Here is a 23,096-nt window from a genome sequence, read left to right as displayed (position 1 = left end):
ACTCAGCAGGGTGTATCTTCTTTATTTTATTCCTATGAAATTATTTGGCGGTGCCTCCACCCCCCTTGCTCCTTCCTGGCAGGGTCACCAGGGCAGCTTGGGCGGAAAATTCTAACCACAGAGTAATCCCCACTTACTTGCCAGATAGTTGGAGACTTCCAAGAAATAACACAAACACATAAAATATATTCAACACAATAATTATATTAAACAGGAGACAAATACAACATAACAGGGTAAAACACTATTTTTAGGGTCACCGGTGCCCACACTGCAAATACCTGTGACTTGATGTAGCAAATGTAAAATTAGTGTCCTGTTGGTATGCATACTTTGCTGGGCCCTTGATGACCTATGACCACAAAATTCTTCTCTGCAGTGGTTTAGCAGTGTGGCTGACTGGGTTCAGTACAGCCCAAAGGACTCACAAGTGGGAGAAGGTGGTAAATCCATCCACAGGTGTAATATGCAGCAGGTTATAAAATCCTCAAACCCTTAATCCCTGGCTTGAGGACACAGTTCAGGGAGTAGGGGGTCCCCAGAACAAATTCCCTGACTAACAAACTAAACGATGGTGCATTCACAAACTCCATGAATGATCCTCAGGTTCGAAGATGACTCTGGACTCAGACACTGCAGAGGGGCTGCTCTCTGCTGGCAGGGGTCCTCCTCAGGCAGGAATCCGGCTGCGTCGGTCCCAGGATTTCCCCTCACCACAAAGGGGTGCAGGGCTCAAGGTGTAGGTTACACAACTACACTAACATCCAAACGGTAGCCTCCTAGCCCAGCCTCCAGTCACACACTCAGCAGGCAGCTTCCCTGGACTAGCAGACGGAGCAGAGCTGACCATGTGGTGACTGGTCTCACCTAGGGAGCTGGAGGGTGAACTCAACCTGGCTGGGAAGTTTCCCAGCAAATGCTACAAATTGGGAATCATCAGTGGGGAAGGAAAAAACCCAGCTGAGGGATCCGCTGTCAGGTCCCTAGAGGCCTGTTCTCAGGAGGAACCCTACATGCTGGCCTAGGACTCACCAGCTTCCCCACACAGCCAGTCCTGCCCTTTTCCTGGCTGGCTCCAGCCTGACTACCAAATGGCTTCTCCCTGGGAGGGCCTCTCCCTCCCTACTGGTTGCTGAGCGGACTCTGCTGGCTCTCCCTCCCTACCGGGGCAGCGTGCCTCTCCCTGAGTTGCTAGCAGACAGAGTCCCAGGAATCTATATAATCTCCTTGGGAGTTACATATTGCTGTTTACTTGAAACCTGGACTGTAGGGAGCTATCTCTCTCCGAAAAGGCATGTTATCTCAATAATAACTTGAACATATAGTGGATGACACTTTTCTTATAAGGTATGTGGTAGTTCATTAGGTTTTGCAATATGGGCGAGCAGTCATTTAGGAGTCAATCTTCCACAGCCGCGAGGAAAGTTTTAGCAATAAGACTCCTGTTACATTCAATGGACATTGGGTGGTGTCAACTTAGCCCATCTCATTTAATTAAACCCACAGTTATAGAGTTGAATTGAGGCCCAGAGAGCCATGGTGAATAGACTAAGCTGTCCAATCATAGGTTTAAATCCCCTGTCCCCTTTGTTTCGTATAAATTGGCCCTCTGAATAATAAATATGACATTTCAGAGAGCAGATTAGGCTAATGCAGATGTTACCATTTTCCTGATGCAAAATTAATGGTGCTTAGATATCAAAGAGAAACACCCAAGATTGTTTTTTAGACAGATAAAATAGGTAAATACAAATACTAGTGATGGAAACGTCAAATGCATTTCTACTCATGAAGTTACATAGGTCAGTTATATAATGAGAATTCTACTTTATTTTAATGCCTTCAGGTTGTCATTTTATTGTAGAGACATTTTTACAAAAGCAAGAAATACATTTATTAATGAAAATCTTGTTTATTTTTGGAAGAGAGATTTCAGAAATCAGTGAACAAGGAAAAGAGAGAGTAGTATAAAAATGAAGGATTTTTTTTAAAGTTAAAATTGAGAGATTCTTAGACTGACCTCTTCTGGGCTGGGAATCTCTTCATTCCATCTATGTACAGCACCTTGCATAATGGGGCCCGATCCCTGGTTGAAGTCTCTAGGCACCACACAATCCAAATAATAATAAATATTAATGGATTAATATAAAGGATTATGAACCTACTGTGTGCACCACAGCTATGGTACAGTGTGAAATATGGAAGGTATCTCAATGATAGGAGAAAGCTTTGCTGTATATGCAGAACGGCCATTGTTTTGTATTTAACCCATAGTGTGCACTTACAGGAAGCAAAGAGGGACTAGTCTGACTGGCTCTGGGGACTTTGGGCTAATGCACATTGGAGCCAGGTGTGCTATCTGCATTTAGACAGGGTACAGTGTGCATATTCCTATCCCAGCTCATTATTGGATGTAAGCATGGAGGGGTTCTGGCCATAGTTCTGCCCTTCCCTTGCTGCTCTCCCTTTGGAAAGTCTAGCAGTCTGACACCACTTCTAGACTTGGGACATTCAGGGAGTGCAAGGACAGTAATAACAGTTCTCCTCTGAGACTGATCTGTTTGGCAGCCTTGAGCAGGTCACTTCATTTCTCTGTTTCTCACTTTTTCCAGTCATGAAACTGGCTAAGTCATAGAGATGCTGGGAGATTTAATGTTTTTAAAGAGCTTTGAGATAGCCAAGGGAAAGGCATTCTAGAAGGGCAGAGTATTACTGCTCATTTTCATATTGTCAACCCCATGCACTGAAAAAATCATGAGTCAGGCTCTCAAACACTATGAGGTGGTCTTAAAAATCGTGAGATTATTATATAATAATACATTTTGAGTCTTTATTTGTCTTCTGGTTCTTGAGCCTTTAGAGTTCATGTTTTCAGATTTTGCTCCACAATCGTGGGGACTGTGTTTTTGTAAGCATATCTGAGATGTTCACATAATTTCAGGTCTCCAGGAGATGGCGTTTTAAGAAAAATACCAAATAACATGAGAATTGAGGTAATGTTTTATAATTTCTCTTTAGAGTGCTTTTATGTCTGATAGCTGTTTTCTCATTGGCAGAATTGTTAGAAATCAAGCAGAAATATAATTACTACATTGAAACCATCTCTGAATTGAACACAAGTGTAATAGCTCAGCTTGAGGAAACGTGTACATGCGTGTTATCTATTCTTATGTAGTACTTGATTAAGTAGAATAAATAACAAAGGTGTGGGGGGAGGCCTCTCTCTTTTGACCTGGAAAGCAATCTGTGTCAGTATCAGTTCATGTTTGAAAAGCAGGATCACTTTGGTTTTGGGGAGAGAGGATGTGGAGAAGATTACATTTGAACATACAAGCAAGATGCTAGAGTTCAATTTAAAATAAGAGAGTTGTAAAGGTAAATATTTTACATATGTTTCTAGGCTGGGTCATCTGGGCTCTGGTTCTCAGTATAAAATCCCAGTTGCCTGCTGATTATAGGTCATAAACATAAAGAGGCACAAAATCAACACGGATGCTCAACCTCTAAATAATCAGCTGCTTTCTGCGTGTGGGAAAGATCGTGTAAATGAAAAGCGACTGATAGCCCAGAACTTTGTGCATGTTTCTCTGGAGCCACAGGAACAGCAGGGCTACTACCAGTGTTTCGGGCTCTGTTACTTCAGTTCCTGTGGTAAGCCAGACTCTTAGCCAGTGACGTGACCGTATGGGTTGGGGTGCCTGTTGCTAGCGCAGAATGAAGCACTGAGAGGCACCTGTGATGTAGCTTGTTTGGATGCTGCATGTTTCCCTTTCCAGCACTGTCCTTCCCCAGATGACCATTGTGGTGAAGGCTGCAGAACTCCATGGTAAAGAGCCTCCAAAGAAGGAATGGGTTCAGTCACAATGTTAAGTTATTTGGAATAATGATGTAACAAGACTCTCTCTAAGTTTACTTTCAGTAGGTTTTAAGACATACAGAATCACTTGCATGTGTTTACACTGTGCCTGGCTTGGAGGAAATGAGCATTCACTGTAGTAGTTGAAGTCAATGAGAGCTGCAGGTGAACATCAGGTGCATTATGCTTAGCACTGTTAAGCCATTCTATTAGTGTTTCTCAGCTGTGTTATAGAAACTATGGAACAAATGTGAAGTTAAGAACAAGACCTAGAGTTTTATATTCTCCCCCAATCCGCCTTTCCATTAAAGGTCACACAGGAGTATTCTCTTTTAAGAGTGGTAATTAGACAATGGGCAATTTATAGTCAGAGTAAAGAAGATCAATAGGATGCTAGAATGTGTTGCTAGAAAATACAGTGTGAAGGGTTCAGTCACAGAGACCCCCTTGGAACTGCCACCTGATGTGCTGAAATTATCTCTGAGCCCATTTTCCCTGCCACCTTGGGACTCCAGAACCCTGCCTTGTTGAGCCAGACAGGCGAGCTTGCTGCAACACAGACCCAGAGTCTGGGCCATGCCCCCAAAGCTGCAGACTTTAACTAAAAATGGCTCAGCAGGTTACCTGTCTCCAGCATCCAGAAACCCAGTTTCCAATGGGATCCAAACCCCAAATAAATCCATTTTACTCTAAATAAAGCTTATACAGGGTAAATTTATAAATTGTTTGCCCTCTATATCACTGATAGAGAGATACGCAAAGCTGTTTGTTCCCCCAGGTATTAATCACTTACTCTGGGTTTATTAATAAACAAAAGTGATTTTAAGTATAAAAAGTAGGATTTAAGTTGTTTCAAGTAATAACAGACAGAACAAAGTAAATCACCAAGCAAAATAAGCAAAAACACACAAGTCTAAGCCTAATACATTACAAAACTGATTACAGGTAATATCTCACCCTTGGAGATGTTCCAGTAAGCTTCTTTCACAGACTAGAGTCCTTCCTAGTCTGGGCCCAATCCTTTCCCCTGGTACAGTTCTTGTTAGTTCCAGCAGACATCTCAGGTGGTAAGCAGGGGTTTTCTCATGACTGACCCCTTTTGTCCTGCTCCCCCCCTTTTATAGCTTTGGCACAAGGCGGGAATCTTTTGTCTGTCTCGGTCCCCACCCTTCCTCCTAAATGGAAAAGTACCAGATTTAAGATGGATTTCATTATTATGTGACATGGTCACATGTCACTGTAAGACCCCTAGTCTCCATTCTTCCTGAGTTAGCCCACACGTACACAGGAAGTCGTGCAGGTAAATAAACCATTTACAACCAATTGTCCTAGTCAATGGAAGCCATCAAGATTCTAAACCACCATTAATGGCCCACACTGCATAATTACAATAGAAACTCAGAGTTATACTTCATATTTCTAGCTTCAGATACAAGAATGATACATGCATACAAATAGGAGGAATATATTCAGTAGGTTATAACCTTTGTTATGATACCTTACAAGAGACATTTTGCATAAAGCATATTCCAGTTACATCATATTCACACTCATAAGCATATTTCCATAAAACATATGGAGTGCAACATCACACCAAGCAATGAATGTTTTCTTTTTGGGACAGAAATAGGTGGACATAGACATGGAGTACTTTTATCCTTGTCTGTTTGCAGTATTCATACATAAGAATAGAGATATAGTTAGATAGTAAAATCATAGCACAGCTTCTAACTCAGTTGCCCAGCACACAGGTCATGGAGCTCCAAGAACCAACCCTGTTTAAGCGTTCAGTCATTCTCTCTGTGCCCAGCTGCTAGGCAGTGTGCGTTTTCCCTCAACAAAAAAAAAAACCCATTGTCATGACTATGTGCTTGGGCTGTTACTCAAAATTGCCCTCACTCATTTGGTTGACATGTTTGTCAAAACAACGCTTCAGCGAATGGAATTTTCCAAAGGGAGACTTTTGAGACTTTTATAGGGTGTCCGTTCTAATTCCTCTGTAAAAATGTAATACTGTCCGGATTCCCACTCTTGGGTCTCAGCTCCCTGATATGAGACACCATGGACTCCCCCTTTGGCCCTTTGATGCACAGGCAGCTCAGCTGCCTTCTGAGACCAGTTGCCCTACAAAAGATTCTATATTCCACATTTTTTCCTCTGGCTCAGCTAATGAACTTGTCTTCCCTTCCCTGCTCCCTTGCATTAATAATGCAGCTGTGAGGGTGATTTCCAGCTGCTGCTGCTCCTTCAGACTTCAGATTGAGTTTGGTCAGCATTTCTGTGTCCTCTGACCCTGCTCCCCTGGGTTTCCTTGGGCCACAGAGCAACTTCTCATAGCACCAGTGTCATTCTGGTGCATTTAACTGCATATCTGCATTGTCTTTGAGGTGTTGGTGACTCTTGGAAGCACGGAAGGTTTTTCAGCTGCAGCAGTTTGTGGTGATGATTCTGGTTTGCTGAAGATAATTCTATCTATGTAGATATATGTCCCCTTCTCTGTAGTAGCTAAGCACTTTCCAAATATTTATGGATTTATATTCACAACTTCTCTGTGAGGTAGGGAGATATCATTAGTCTTATTGTACAGTTGGGTACTGAAGCATGGAGAAATTGATTGTCTTGCTCCAGGCCACAGAACAGTCTGTGGAAGAGTCATTAGACACCAGATCTTCTGCATCCCAGTCTACTGTCTTAACCACAAGAAAATCTTTCCTTGTTTCCATCTCATTATCCTGGAGACATTATCCCAAGCTCTGTAAGAGAGAGAAGAGTGTCTCAGAACTTAATGAGTTTTCATGAGAATTTTGTGAGTCAAAACCATTCTGGGCTTGGAGTGCTTCAAAGAAGCACTGCCTAGCCCAGCTTTTGAAATAAGTGTGGCCTTGCAACTCTACCAGCAGAGAGACACTTCAGTGCAGGAAACTCCCAAGGTCCTGGATATCAGGGCAGAACTGTCCCTTGAAACTGTAGTTCTCAGGCTGTTACAAAGCAGCTCTTTGATGTGAACATGTTGAGGCCCTGGAGCTTAAGGTAAATGGTATTAGCACAGAATCACACCACAAAGCTGAAGTGCCAATGAGTCCAGTTGGCATGTTATTGCATCAATGCATTTCATATGATAGAGCTGTGATACTTCAGAGGTCAAAAATGGAGGCCTTGGAATACAGTCACGTAGTTCAGAGGAAACATTGATGTGCTATGTCCTCTTTGTAGGAATCAGTGTAGAGCTTATCCTTCAAGCCACCAAATGTTCTGTCATAAGTCTCATTCCACCTAACTTCTCCATTTTTCTCTCCCCCAAATCAGATGTATGAGGGGTGTAGCAAGTTTGGAGTAGGTATGGCTGAAGAACCAATAATACCCCATTTATCTCCCAAATTATTAATCTCCCTTTTGGGGAAGAATGGGCACTTCATTAATTGTCTCTGTCTTAGCCACTTCTGGTTTTACCTTATCTACATAGTCAAAGTACTTAGTTTCTCGTTGGGCTATTATCACACTTGCCTACTCTTATGGTTAATTCAGACTGGGCTATTTTTGTCTCCACTCTTTTTAGCTGAACTAGGTGGCTAGAGTAATCAGGGCTATAAATACTCTCATCTGCCAATTAAGGAGCTCTATACTGCATTTGAATACTCAGTGGGCATGTTTCACTACTGCATTGTTCCTGTTATTGTAACTCTATTGAAACCACCCCCTGGGTGCCAGCTCTTTTAGCTAGTGCTGGTCAAAAAACGGGGAAAAGATTTTGCAATCAGAATTGAAATTTTGACATTTCCATTTTGCAGGGTCTGGAACAGAACTTTAAAAAAATTAAAATTTTCAGATTCTTGAATGTTCAGGCCCCTTCCCTTTTTTCACCTTTCCCCCCCTTTTACTACTCTAACTTTTCATGACTATGGCACTGGCTCCATTTCGGGGGACTATAGATATGATGCAGGACCTGAGTCACCACTCTGCTACTTCAGCTTTATGCTGGTATAACCCAATAGATTTCAGTTACATTGCTTGCAACTTTGTTGGGTACAAGAGAAGTCAATCTATAGCTGAAAGGAGGTGGACATTTTTTGTTTGAAATTTTATTCTATGAAAAATTGCCTCATTCCAGCACTGAAATCTTTCATAAAAACTCCCCCCAAATTTTTGTTTATTTTATTTTATTATTTTGTTTTGCTATAGAAGACAATACAATGAATGATGTAACTTGAAGTCTTTAAATTGTGATTTGAGGACTTCAGTAACTCAGCCAGAAGTTACGGGTCTATTACAGGAGTGGGTGGGTGAGGTTCTGTGGCCTGCAATGTGCAGGAGGTCAGACTAGATGATAATGATTAAGGATACAATTCTGTCATGGAGGTCACAGATTCTGTGACTTTCCGGGACCTCCATGCCTTCTTCAGCTTCAGCCAGACACAGTGGCAGGGCTGGAGCAGCTATAAGCCCCAGGAACAGCAGTGGGACTGGAGCAGAGCAGCAGGCCAGTAGTTAGCCCCCACCGCCGGAACAGCAGCCCTGGGGCTGCGTCAGCCTCTGGGGCTTGAGCAGTGGCTGTCAGGCCCTACCACAGGAGCAGGGGTGGGGCGGGGTGGGATCAGCTGCCAGAGGTCAGCCCCCAGCAGGACTCTGACTGTTCATCCCCCCACAGGGTATTTTTAGTAAAAGTCATGGACGGGTCTCGGGCTTCCATGAATTTTTATTTATGACAAAATCTTAACCCTCATCATGATGGTCCCTTCTGGTCTTAAAGTCTAGGAGTCCAAGTTTGTGTATTTTTTCTCACTTTCAATTTCAGTTTCTTTTTTTAAGTTTTCCAAAAAACTCTGTAACTTTTCAAAACATCCTTAGCTTTGGAACACTTACATAGTGGCAGAAGGAACAATGAAACTCTGTAACTCTGCCACTCTGGACTCCAGTCCTCTTAGCAGGCACAATTGCAGTATGTTCAGCTGAATGTCTGCTATTTCAGCTGCACACTGTCTTCTGTACCCCGCAAGGTCCTTCCATGAGACAAGGAGTCAGCTGTTTTGCTCAAATAGCAGCATCTCAAGAGACATTGCAATCTGCAATGAGCATCACATCACCCTGAAAAATGCTTGAAGTAGCAGAGGATTCATAGTGTGTTTAGTTGAGAGCGGTCAAAACAAGCGATTTTCAGAATCCCACTGCACTAAAGGGTTAGGGGGAGACATGACTCCACAGCTCTCTAATTGACTTGGAGTCTCTATGTGACTGCAGGATTAAGTGTAGCTTCATACCAAAGCTCTTCCACAATTTTTTTTTCAATGTGGGTGCACAATTATCCTGCCAGACCTCGTTTGGCCACAGCGTCGCACTAGGAGCTCATATTCAGCTGATTTTCCATCCTGACCACCAAACCTTTGTCGGAGTCACTGCTTTCCAGGATAGAGATCCCCATCCTGTAAGTATGGCCTACATTCTTCCTAGGTGTATACACTTAGCCATATTAAAATATTCTAGATTGTGAACTCTTAAGGGCAGGAACTTCCCAGATGTATGAACATTGTTTACGACATTTGGGGGCATTACTTTCACACTAATAATAACTTAATCTAGCTATGTCAGTACACTTACTTCTAAATGGAGCGGATAATGTTTTCCTACCAAACCTGGATGCTGTGAGGCCAGTTCAGTTAATATTTGTTTAGTGTGCAGAGTTCCTCTAAGGTGTGCTATGCAAGTGCAAATAATTGATAATAATAATTGATAATAATAATACTTGATAAAATTTCACAACTCGCATGACATAAGTCAATATTATCCCCCTTTTATTGATGTGGAAATTGTGGCACAGAAAAGTTTAGGCCCTGTTTTTCAAAGTGGCGACTGATTTGGGTGACCAACTTGATTTTAGAACTGCTGAGCACCTGCAATTCCCAGGTGAAGACAACGAATTTCTGAACGTTCAACATCTCTGAAAAGCAAGTGTGAGATATCTCAAATTGAATACCAAAAGAGGCACTTCTGAAAATGTGGACCTTAGTGATTTTTCCAAAGTAGCACAGTCAAGTGTTTGGCTGTATTGGGAATAAAATCCAGATCTGATACCTCATCTTAGTTTTTAACCACTAACAAGGAAACCACTAACTTTTTCATAGTATAGACTCCATCTTAAAAGAGTGACTTGCCTGGACCTACCTCCTCCTATCCGCCACTGCAAGGGCCACTTCCCTTCTCATATGGTATCACATAGCAACTCTGTGACAACAACAACACTTACTTCCTTGGAAAAGTGAAATCAGACAAATATTTAGTGTATTTTAGTTGTCTTTTTAAAGCAATTTAAGAACTGAAAACAAGGAGGAAAGCCAGGATAATGTGACCAGTCAGTTTTCTGCAGACCACCACTGGTCATGAATCATAGTCTGAGAATCAGTGGACTAGACCTACTAATAATGAGCACTGGAAATCAAGCCAAATGGTGGTTATCCACAACAGCATTATATCTGCTATTCATAGTAGTGAGACAGAAAAAAGTTACTGATCTCTTTATACAACTCTAGAGAGAGAACATGTTTTCTTAACCTGCATATTAAAGAATTAAAAGTTCAGGTGCATTAAGCAATCTCTCTTGCATTAGCAATAAATAACTAGACTAATACATTTCATCAACGGCAATGATTTAAGCTACATGCACATAGTCTGCTAGTTCCCAAATTACTTGTGTTTCTCAGGAGAAAGATTGTGGCGTCACTGAGCACACTTGAATGAAGATTTCTGCTCAATGTGCAGCATCAGTTATAAAAACAAATAAGAGGCTTGGCTGCATTAGGCATAGGATCGGGAATAATATGGAAAATATTGTAATGCCATTATGGACATTCACAATACATTCTCTACTTAAATGGTGTGTGCACTTTTGGTTCATGGTTCATTCAGTTTCAAAGGCAGAGTAGAAGGGCACAAATGATTATCACAGATAGGAGGATTTAATACAGAGAAGCTTTCGAAAGACTAAGAGTATTTACTCTGGGAACGGGAAGAGCGTTGACTGGTATAGGCATGGAGAATCTAAAGAGGTAGGGGTGTGTGTTTGTATTTTATTTACACATGCACGTACACGCAGATTGTACATGCACGTATACAGTATGTAGCTACTAATGGTTACAGACTGGTACTCATCTGTTGCTTTGAAATCCTAGGAACTACAGATATTTTATCTTGAGCTCAAGAATGAGGTCTTCCTTGTCTGTAAGAAGCATAGCATATGGTGGTCTGGCTTACTTTTCGCTGGAATCTATCATACCTAGTTATGATGTAGTTGTATATATCAGTTTCCTCTTCTGGCTACGCTAAACAAGTTGCATCCAAAAATCTACAATCTGCCCAAATTGTTATTTTTGGCTTGACAGACCATAGGTTACTATATCTTTTACAAATCATTATTGAATACTAAAATGGCACCTGTCTTCTGTTTTTCTGCTAAAATGTTAGTTTTACCGTTGCCCCATCCTCCCACCCCATTTCACCCTATTTGTCTGTTTTTGTCCACCTCTTATGTCCTGTGTGACTTGTAGATTGTGAGTAACCTGGGGCAGAGATATCCTTTTTGGTACTTGTTTGTTTATACAGAGCTTTGATACTGATCCTTGATTGGGGTTCTTACATACTATCATAATATAAATAATACATTTTAATAAAACAATCCGTGGCATGGATGACATTAATGTTAATACCACTGTTCAGATTATAAAATGTTATATGAGCTGACTATCAACATTTAGCAATGGGCATTTAATTGTTTAAAATTACATTATAACCAAAAAGACCAAGATAATTTAGTTGTTATTCCTGCTACCTGACACTGTAATTACAGTTTCTGTGAAAGAGCAAAGAACTTTACAAGCGGTAATTCCAGATGAGTAGCTAGGTATTATCCCTGTTTTACAGATGGGAAAAAGCTGAAGCACAGGGAGCAAATGGCCTGTTTCCGCAAACCCTTAATTTCATGAATAATCCTTAGCATGGTCTGATCCAAAGCCCATTGAAGTAAAAGGAAGTGGTTCCATTCACTTTCATATCACTCTAGTCCTGCAAAATTGTACTCACATGAGTAGTGCCATTGATTTCAGTGGGATTATTCACACGGAGTAAAATGTTGCAGAACTGGACTTTTAAGAGATGTGTTTACAAAGGTGCATAGCTACCTAAAGATGCAAATAGGCACCTACTGGCATTTACAAAAAGTATCTATGCGGATTAAGCACCTAGCTTTTACCATTAGGCAACACTGACTTTCAGTGGTAGTGAGGTGTCTGGTGGGATTTACAAAGGTGCCTAAGTGAGTTAGGAGCCTATCTGCATCTTTGGATGCCTACGTATCTTTGTAAATGTGGCCGTAAGTGACATGAAAGGTCACACAGTGAGTAATTCATGCACAGGAACAAAGCCCAATGTTGTGGTCACCCAATCCCTTCTCCAACAATGAGACATCCCTGCCTCCCTATCAGTGATTTCTCTAGTAGCATTAGATGCAAGCTCTACTAAGGGTGCATTGTACTAAATAGGTCCAATCCAATAACATAATTTTAATTGTGATTTGCTAATGATTGATACTTTTTCCCCGCATTAGTAAATGAAAAAGATGTTGAGAAAAACGGTAAGGTTTTTAGCTATAAAACAGAATTATTGTTCTTTCCCATTCTTGTGTTTCAAAAACAAAATCTTTGCCAAATGGAAATTAGCCATTTGTCTTAGAAATGGCACATGTGTTGTTTATGAACTATAGCTTTCTTCAGAGATGTACCACTGCTTGCCAAATTGAAGAAGAAGAAAAGTTTGGGGATTTCTCCCCCTCCCCTATCTATCTAATCTAGAAATTTTGGAATTGCCAAATTGGATCAGACCCATGGTCCATCTAGTTCAATGTCCTGTTGAGAGGAAGGTGCCAGAATTGCCTTTTATAGGCAACTCTTGGCCTACACAGGCCCTGCTCTCACTCTGCAGGTTAGCAGTCGGGCACGCAGCAACCACCTAGCCCTCCAAGTATCCCCTGAAGTATGTAACCCAGCTCCAGTGGACATTTGCAGTATTCACTGATCCACCACTTCCAAAGAAGCAAGACGCCTAGCTTACCAGTTCCATCTCAGCTCACTGCTCCGCTTACCTCACGGCACTTAGATTTGTTGGTAGTGAAATCAAGTAGAAGTTTATTTAAAAACACACAGAGATTCAAGTAGGAGTACTGGCAATAAATGGTTACATATAAAATCATAACACACAGTGTAGACTTAATTAATGAGATACTCTTGTGTCTAATAAAGTATTGCACATCCAAAATCCTTGCAGCGCTTTACAGCCAGGCAGGCCATGACCCTTCTTTCATGAGACAGGCACACTGTCAGTTTGCCTCCTAGGTGAAAGATTCAGTGTGTCTCTTTGCTATGCTAGACCAGTCCTTTGCCTTTATTCATAAACTGGACACCCACTGCTGTATGTTTCTTCCTCTTGTTGATTTCACAATCTCTCCATTCGCCCCGGCTCAGTATGTAAACAGGCCTGCAGTGTGAGGCAGACAATACGTAAAGGCCTGACAGGGAAATAGGTGGTCTGTTACCTCAGAGATGTTCCCCTCAGGCATGAGGTGTGTCACCTCCTAGTGACCTACCTTAACTCCAAGACCTCAAAAGCATAATTTTCAGTATAGATACAGAGCTCCTTAAATATTCTCCATAAAGACATTTCACAATGATTATGATGACCAGTGGGCTACTGGCTCTCAATAGAGACCTCACACACTGCCCTTTGGTGAACTATTAGGCAAATATCTGACCCAGGAGATCCCTGTGTAACTCTGTGCACCCCCTGTGCCCTCTGCCAGTTGGCACCAAGGACACCTTGAGTCAGACACATCACTTCTGAATGTGACCCACTGAGTACTGGTTTGTTTTGATAGGGAAAGAGGTTGAGGTAAATTAATCCCACCTTAATCTCCACTTCTTTTCTTGTTCTAAACAAACCCTATAAAGGAGTCTGTGTTAGTGTAATTCACACACACAGAGAGCGGAAGAGAGAAGTACAGCAACAAAAGCAACCAACAAGAGGGTTCAGTAATATGTAAGTTAAACTAGGCCACCCCAAACTTTAACTTACATCTGCCTTGCATCTTCTAGCTAGCTTCTTGACATGTAACATACATCACTTTACACTGGCATATCAATAACGGGCAGTCAGTAGGTCTACGGGGGACTTCAGTATAAGGGAGTCTGTTATTTCGCTTCATGTATCACTTCCAGTCTTTGTCTCTTTAGCTATATTTCACACCCACTTTCAAGCTGTTCCTTGAACTTTGCTCTCCTTTTCCATATTCCATTTTTCCCATTTGTAGCACTCTTTTTTAATGTAGAAAAAAAGTGTAGTCTAGAAAAAGCTTAAAACATTTAATAAAACAATGGAAAATTGTGCTTGCTGAACGCATCATGTGTAATTGTCCTCTAAAACGCTATCAAATTACAGAAGTATAAGTTACGTTGTCATGGGTGTAGCTCTCACAAATGGTTGGATCCCAATATCCTTATTAAATCCCTTCTTAGGCAAAACTTCTATTGAATTTAATATGGCATCCATTCAGCAAAGCACTTAAGCATCTGCTTAACTTTAAGCATGAGCAGTTCCATTGACTTCAAATCTTCAACCACTTCCCATATACTTAAATACTTTGTTGGATTAGGGTCTGAATGTAAATTCTGCCAAGGTGAGGAGGAAGATAGGGGAGTGTCACAGGGTACACTCACCGCTAATGGGCCTCCTCCTGGTTGCTCTGGCAATTAGCTCTTTCTAGGTCCAACACCCCCTTCTGCTGGTTGTTGCACACCATGTTGCAGCCTCTCTCACTCTCTGCGATTCTGGGTGCTCTCCCTTCATGGCTTGGTCCTCCAGCCAGGTCACTATGTGCTTTGCCCCTTCCAGGGTATCAAAGTGTTTCTGTACAAACTGTCTCCAGCAGTCTTCCCATTCACTCCCCAGTTGGTGCCACTTCCCTAGTGGCTGGCAGGGGAACCCAAGTCCATCCTCTATTCCAGATTCCAAGAGCTGAGGGACCCTCTGATTAGCAGCCACGGTCTGCACGCTCCTAAACCTTGCTGCCATTCCCTCGAGCCTTTCTCTACAACCTCACTCCTAGATTTCCTTCTTTCCCTCTCTAATGTCTAGCAGCTCCCTCACTGCAGCCCCTTTCTGCTGACAGCTTCCTGGCTTCATCCTAGTCGGGCCTATTCCTTCTCAGCTGGGCTCCATCATTTGGGGGATTACTTAAACCACCTAATTCTGCTTAGCTGTGGCCTATCCAGTTAATTGGTCCCTTCTCAGGTTCATTAACCCCTTCTAGGCTAGTGTGGGATAAACACTCCCTCACAGGGAGCTAATTCTAATCTTGCAGTTGTGTTGCATTGCTATAATCCAATTGATTTGCATGGAGTTATCCAGGATCTACACCTAATTGATGTGAGAGGAGAAACAGGCCCAAGGATGTAAGGAATGGGCCCTAAAAAGAGCTCTGTATCTCATAAGAGTTACCAGCAGAGCAAGAGCAATTGAGCTATTCAATAGCTATTGAGCAATTGAAAAGGATGGAATTCTTTTCTACCCGTCCATTGCCCCTTCCCAGTATGTGTGTTTTGATCAGGGATGCCTTAGCCTAACCATCCCGATGTGTCGAAAGAATAGTAAATATGGCAGGCGACCAGTTTGGCTTAACGGTGAAATCCTAGCGGATCTTAAACATAAAAAAGAAGCTTACAAGAAGTGGAAGGCTGGACAAATGACCAGGGAAGAGTATAAAAATATTGCTTGGGCATGTAGGAATGAAATCAGGAGGGCCAAATCGCACCTGGAGCTGCAGCTAGCGAGAGATTTCAAGAGTAACAAGAAGGGTTTCTTCAGGTATGTTGGCAACAAGAAGAAAGCCAAGGAAAGTGTGGGCCCCTTAATGAATGAGGGAGGCAACCTAGTGACAGAGGATGTGGAAAAAGCTAATGTACTCAATGCTTTTTTTGCCTCTGTCTTCACGAACAAGGTCAGCTCCCAGACTGCTGCGCTGGGCATCACAACGTGGGGAATAGATGGCCAGCCCTCTGTGGAGAAAGAGGTGGTTAGGGACTATTTAGAAAATCTGGACGTGCACAAGTCCATGGAGCTGGACGAGTTGCATCTGAGAGTGCTAAAGGAATTGGCGGCTGTGATTGCGGAGCCATTGGCCATTATCTTTGAAAACTCGTGGCGAACGGGGGAAGTCCCAGATGACTGGAAAAAGGCTAATGTAGTGCCAATCTTTAAAAAAGGGAAGAAGGAGGATCCTGGGAACTACAGGAAATGTCTGAACCACCAAGGACACCCTGAGTCAGACACATCACTTCTGAATGTGTTTTAAAGAGGGAACTGACAGTCACCTCAGTCCCCGGAAAAATCATGGAGCAGGTCCTCAAAGAATCAATCCTGAAGCACTTACATGAGAGGAAAGTGATCAGGAACAGTCAGCATGGATTCACCAAGGGAAGGTCATGCCTGACTAATCTAATCGCCTTCTATGATGAGATTACTGGTTCTGTGGATGAAGGGAAAGCAGTGGATGTATTGTTTCTTGACTTTAGCAAAGCTTTTGACACGGTCTCCCACAGTATTCTTGTCAGCAAGTTAAAGTATGGGCTGGATGAATGCACTATAAGGTGGGTAGAAAGTTGGCTAGATTGTCGGGCTCAACGGGTAGTGATCAATGGCTCCATGTCTAGTTGGCAGCCGGTGTCAAGTGGAGTGCCCCAAGGGTCGGTCCTGGGGCCGGTTTTGTTCAATATCTTCATAAATGATCTGGAGGATGGTGTGGATTGCACTCTCAGCAAATTTGTGGATGATACTAAACTGGGAGGAGTGGTAGATACGCTGGAGGGCAGGGATAGGATACAGAGGGACCTAGACAAATTGGAGGATTGGGCCAAAAGAAATCTGATGAGGTTCAATAAGGATAAGTGCAGGGTCCTGCACTTAGGACGGAAGAACCCAATGCACAGCTACAGACTAGGGACCGAATGGCTAGGCAGCAGTTCTGCAGAAAAGGACCTAGGGGTGACAGTGGACGAGAAGCTGTATATGAGTCAGCAGTGTGCCCTTGTTGCCAAGAAGGCCAATGGCATTTTGGGATGTATAAGTAGGGGCATAGCGAGCAGATCGAGGGACGTGATCGTCCTCCTCTATTCGACATTGGTGAGGCCTCATCTGGAGTACTGTGTCCAGTTTTGCGCCCCACACTACAAGAAGGATGTGGATAAATTGGAGAGAGTCCAGCGAAGGGCAACAAAAATGATTAGGGGTCTGGAACACACGACTTATGAGGAGAGGCTGAGGGAACTGGGATTGTTTAGTCTGCAGAAAAGAAGAATGAGGGGGGATTTGATAGCTGCTTACAACTACCTGAGAGGTGGTTCCAGAGAGGATGGTTCTAGACTATTCTCAGTGGTAGAAGAGGACAGGACAAGGAGTAATGGTCTCAAGTAGCAGTGGGGGAGGTTTAGGTTGGATATTAGGAAAAACTTTTTCACTAGGAGGGTGGTGAAACACTGGAATGGGTTACCTAGGGAGGTGGTAGAGTCTCCTTCCTTAGAAGTTTTTAAGGTCAGGCTTGAGAAAGCCCTGGCTGGGATGATTTAATTGGGGATGGGTCCTGCTTTGAGCAGGGGGTTGGACTAGATGACCTCCTGAGGTCCCTTCCAACCCTGATATTCTATGATATGTGAAATTAGTTTATCCTGTTTCCAGTTTTGTTTAGAATGTACTTGCAATGTTTGACCTTCCTAGGTAGGTATGTTATAATAAATCACATTCACCTACTCACCTTCTCTGGAGAGTTCCACATTATTATTATTAGTGTATTTATTTGATTATGATGATTTATTTATATTGCATCTCGGGGCCCCAATTATAGAACCCATTGTGTTAAGTGTTGTACACACACAGAACAAAAGACAGTCCCTGCCCTGAGGAGCTTGCAATCTAAGCATAAGAGGAGATAACATAAAAAATGGATACAGTCTGGGGAGCATAAAGAAACCATGAGAGAATAATGGTCACAGCACACCAAGTGCCTAACCATTATCTAGCCTTTTGTAGGTATCATGACAAAGGAGAGTTTTAAAGAGGGAACTGACAGTCACCTCAGTGTCCTCTATGTCTGTTTATGAGAAGCTCTTTTGCTGTGATTGAATTGTAAGTGCTGGGGGAAACAAAGTGACACTCTTAGCCTGGGCAGTACTATTTGTACCTCCGCTAATCCGACTGTGGCTCCCAAAGAGTCTGAAACCTTGCTTCTCGTCGGCCTCAGTTCTCTTTGTATTTGAGGCTAGACTTCAGCAGTCTCTCTCTCTCTCTCATCCTAGCATGTCTTGTGAGAACAACAATGACAGGTAAGGTGTTCTCTTTTACCTACCTCAGTGGAGCATTTGTGAGGATTAATTAATGTGTGTAAAGTATTGCAGGATTCAGCTAGTAAAAGAGCTATAATAGTAAATAGTTATCAGTATAACACAGCAGACCAATTCCGTCCACTGTCTGACTTTGCAGAGGGTAACTTTCAGTGTGTTTTGGGTTTGGCCTTTCAAAATTCAGGCAGGTAGGCAGTATCTTTTTTTAATTCTGCTGGTGCAGTTATTTGCAGTTGTACAGTTGAACTTCCCCCATGACTGTGATGGGAAAAACGGCTGAAATGCTACAAATGTTGATCACATCAGGTAGTACAGTAAATCAGGAATGAGCAAGCCAAGCTTTTCTTTTTAAATTGTTCCATGTTTTTTCACAGTTTATCTTTCTTGTCTAAATGGAGTGACAAAGCTTCAAAATGAATAGCATGTATTTATGGTGATTTTATAACATTACAGCTCCTAGTGAGGTTATAAAATAGCAGTGCAGCCACAAAACAACATTCTTCTGCTTGCAGTTTCCTTTTGATCGTGTTTCCTTCTTGTATATATCATTTCATTTGCATGGGCCTGATCCTGAATTACTGACATCAATAAGGACACTGCAAGGGGGGAAGGACCCAGAGCTAGGGCTCCAGCCTGGGCCCAAACATCTACACCACAGTTAAACAGCCCTGTAGCCCAAGTCCAGAAAGCCCGAGTCAGCTGTCACTGGCCAGCCACAGGTGTTTAACTGCAGTGTAGACGCATCCTTATTGTTGAGAGCTCCATTTTGTCAGAGGAGCATAATTGTCGATCATGGTTGTTGTCCCAGAGCTTTAGGTGACCTTTTAGTTATCCTTGGCCCAAGCGATAGAGTGCTTTAAAGATCAGGACCAAGACCTTGAACTTGGTTCACAGGGGAGCTGTGAAGCTAAATTTAAGTTTTGTGAAGCTCGCTGACATGAACAGCACAATAGAAGTACAAAATATTATTGTTCTAGTTCTTCTCCCAGGCTTTAGCATTATGAATCTGAAGATCTTTTATATGGTTTCTCATAATAGATAGGATTGTGTTCAATAACTCTGGTTTCTTACCTAAGGTTGTCTCAGGAATCTTCCTCCACCTATTACTTTTCCTAGCCTTCTTATTCCAGAGGAAGCCAACTATTGCTGTTTTGATCAAGTGAGATCCTGTTGGCTAAGAAGCCAGTTTGTTTGTTTCTTAACTGTTTGTTGATTAGGATAATAGCGGTCTTTCGATTTCTCATCTCAAAACAGGATGTGTACGTGGAGAGCAATACTTCCTTGTGTTACAAGTTGTTTGACAAGCCTTTATTAATTGGATTCACATTCTTCCAGCAGAAGAGCTGGATCCGCAGTCAGTGCTTTAATAGGTATGTTGTTGGATGAGGATAGGGAGATATGTTGAAATGCAACTCAGCGTTTTCTGCACACATTATCTAGCCATTATGGTTTGGACTTACACCAGAATGGATGCTTCTTCCACAAGGGCAGCCCTCGAGCACTTTTTCTCCTGCCTTGATGCTCAGCTTAATTTTTCAAGGTATTACTTCACAATTGTAACCGATGGAGGACTCCCCAAGGCAAAAAACAAGGTTAATAACCTTGAATTCTGAGGGTGCATTAGCTCCACCACAGACTCACACTCACCTTTCCCCTGGTCAGTGTAAGGGATCTTATAGTAGAACCAAGGAATGCAATGCAACACAGTATTCAGGCAGAAAGGCTGATGCAGCTTCCTGGAGAGCCACGAACGCCAGATACACAGAACACTTCATGTTTCCTAGTGCTAGCAGCAGGTCTAACAAGCCTGTTCCAGGTACTATGCGCTTGGCCTGGTAGTTTGCCACTCTTGAAATAATGTTATGAAGGTTCCAGTACTCTGTACAGTGTCTGGAATCTTGGAATGCTTCAGACATGAAAGTTCTTCTGCTTTTCTACTGTATCAGCTCGTACTCTTGTAAAGAAGAAAGCTAAGCCACAATGGGTTTGTTAGGTTGGGGAGGAGGGTTAGTACAATCATAGGGGTGTGAAATTGAATTGAGAACTCTCCAAACTGTATTAAATCACCCCCTTGGCACTGCCACAGGAACAATTTATTTTATCTTGAAGGAGCCTTTAGTTTCCAGATGAGCAGAGCTGAGCAGCAGGAACGTGCGTCATTTTGTGAGGTAAACAGTGATGTGAGCTGGTTAAAAACAGAGAAGGCAATGCAGCAGCGTTCTCTGCCCCTGACACTTGTCGGCCTCTCCTGAAACGCAAATAGGAGTTTCATTACGCACTTGGGCAGATAGTATCTTGGGCCCTTTTGTTGGCCTGCTATATTGGAAGCTGAACACAAAGGCATGCTGGAGCCTAGGCAGTCTGGCATTCTTTTCAGCAGGCTGATTTCAGAGCTATCCTGAAATCATTCCTTGGCGAGCTGCCCTGTGCAAATCGATTGGGGGTTCTGCTGCTTCACCAGGGCACTTCACCCTCACCTCACACTGGTACCTCATTTGTATGTGGCTTTGTCACAACCAAAACCATGTATGTGAGTAGCCACAGCCAGAGCTCATGGGCTGCAGAAGCTGCCAAGGAGCAGCTGCCCTGCACCCACCCCCAGGTGGGAGGGGAGAAGGATTCCATCCTATATCCTATTGCAAATTCCCTTTTACAAAGGGTCTACAGAGTCTTTACTCCAGCAAAACAGCTGGTTATGGGATTGTGACGTGACAATGTGTGCTTTCACCCTAAAGGAATAAGGAGATGGATGCCGAACACGTTATTAATTATTTATATGCATTATCGTAGTGCCTAGGAGCCCCAGTCATGGACCAGAACTGCTTTGTGATAGGTGTGGTACAAACACAAAATGCAAAGACCCCGAGGAGCTTTACAATCTAACTTAAGCAACATGAAGATACCCAGAAGCACCCAAAAAACTATTAAGTACTAGGTCATGAAATAAAACATTAAAATAAAATGAAAAAAAATAAAGGATTATTTTCAACTACCTGCCTTGCTCATTGCTAGTCTGAGCCCTGATATCCCAAATCTGTTGACCTGGGCTTGGATACTCACTCCAAAATGCTGTTTAGACATGCCCACTGCCTCCCTTGATGTGACATCCAGAATTTCTCACACACAAAGGTGATTGTAGACTAAAGTGTATATGTCACTGGTGCAGGAAACATGCTGATGGACATATTTCTCCATTCCAACGCTCACGGCAGCTCTCAACTCTGATATTGACATATGTCTGTAATGTACTATATGAGGACTCCCCTTTTAAGTTAGTGGGAATACTGTGTGCAGAGACCCAGTCTAAGGTCCCTTGAGTTGAGTTCTAGTGACCAGTCAGCATGCTACCCTTCACTATGGATAGGGTGGGCATGGAGCAGACGTGGAGCCGCTCCACAACTGTAGCTGTTAAGCAGGAAGCTTTTGATACAGAGAAAGATCAAACATAAATTCAGAACTCTCAAAGACCCATGCTTAGACCTGATCTCTCTCTCTCTGTAGTTCATAGACTCACTATCCAGGATTCAGAGTAGAAGCCGTGTTAGTCTGTATTCGCAAAAAGAAAAGGAGTACTTGTGGCACCTTAGAGACTAACAAATTTATTTGAGCATAAGCTTTCGTGAGCTACAGCTCACTTCATCCGATGCATTCAGTGGAAAATACAGTGGGGAGTGAGTGACTGTGTACCTCCTTTATGCTTCCTTTTAACTTCACAGCCACCATCCTCCCCTCACCCCCACCTCACATCTTGAAGAATTGAGAGTAAGGTCCTGTGAATCTCTTAAGTACCATCTTAATAAGCTAGTTTAAAATACTGTTACCACACCTAGGGCTTCATGAGGGAGTCAGTAATGGCTCTCCCTCTGTGTATTGTGAAATACGATAGGATACAGCAGTGGTCCTCAGACGTAGGCCGCTGCTTGTTCAAGGAAAGCCCCTGGCGGGCCGAGCCGGTTTGTTTACCTGCCGCATCCACAGGTTCAGCCAATTGCGGCTACCACTGGCCACAGTTCACCGCTCCAGGCCAATGGGGGCTGCGGGAAGCAGCGCAGGCCGAGGGATGTGCTGGACTCCTTTCCTGCAGCCCCCATTGGCCTGGAACCAGTGGGAGCTGCGATCGGCCGATCCTGCAGATGCGGCAGGTAAACAAACTGGTCCGGCCTGCCAGGGGCTTTCCCTGCACAAGCGACGGCCCTAGTTTGAGAACCACTGGGATAGAGGACTTCCTTCTTAGAACCAGAAAGGCTAATGATAGTCAGTTAGACCTTTGTCTACCTTGGCTATTCTCAGAAGCTGCAGTCATTTAAGGCATTTCCACACTTTACTTGAATATATCCCGACTCATTGCTCATCTCCCTGTTTGAAGCTCTTGATATATGCTTAACTTTTGAAACCAGTTATACTGATAGTTAAAAATTATCTGGACTGATAATTAAAAATCCACCTTTTCTTAGGAACTGGCTTGTTGTCATGGGAAAAATTTATACTGAAAGTAAGAGAGAATATTTCAGGGGATAACATATCATCTGACAATAATCATAAATTTTACGTCTTGGCTCGGAACATTCCCTTATGTATGCGTTATTAAAAATCCAAATAACTAATTACATACAAAAATGAAAAATCAAAGCAGACAATAGATGCTTTGAACATTCACTTTGATCGTATTCAAAAGTCTAGGAAAAGGAATAGATTAAAGTTTTAAACGTCAGCTCTTCCATAAGTCACAATGTGAAACAAGGGTGGTAATGGGCGTAAACATGCCAAATAATAAGCTCACTGAAGTCAGTGGATTGATTCCATTGATTTCAATA

General features: G+C 42.7%; 1 protein-coding gene across 3 annotated transcripts in view; it reads left to right on the top strand.

Annotated features, from left to right (window-relative positions):
* RCAN2 (regulator of calcineurin 2) overlaps positions 1–23,096 on the top strand; it is a 170,501-nt gene that overhangs the window by 91,920 nt on the left and 55,485 nt on the right. The window contains exon 2 of one of the 3 annotated variants that reach the window (XM_073335792.1): positions 2,942–2,993. The exons of the other annotated variants lie outside the window; for them this stretch is intronic. Coding sequence (XP_073191893.1) covers positions 2,942–2,993 — 52 coding nt within the window. The remainder of the gene's footprint in view (positions 1–2,941; positions 2,994–23,096) is intronic. 3 annotated transcript variants of the gene reach the window in all.

This window comes from Lepidochelys kempii, chromosome 3, assembly GCF_965140265.1.
Source record: "Lepidochelys kempii isolate rLepKem1 chromosome 3, rLepKem1.hap2, whole genome shotgun sequence".
NCBI classification, from domain to species: Eukaryota; Metazoa; Chordata; order Testudines; family Cheloniidae; genus Lepidochelys; species Lepidochelys kempii.
Note: the sequence above shows the minus strand (reverse complement) of the source record. Positions and strands in the feature narration are given on the sequence as shown.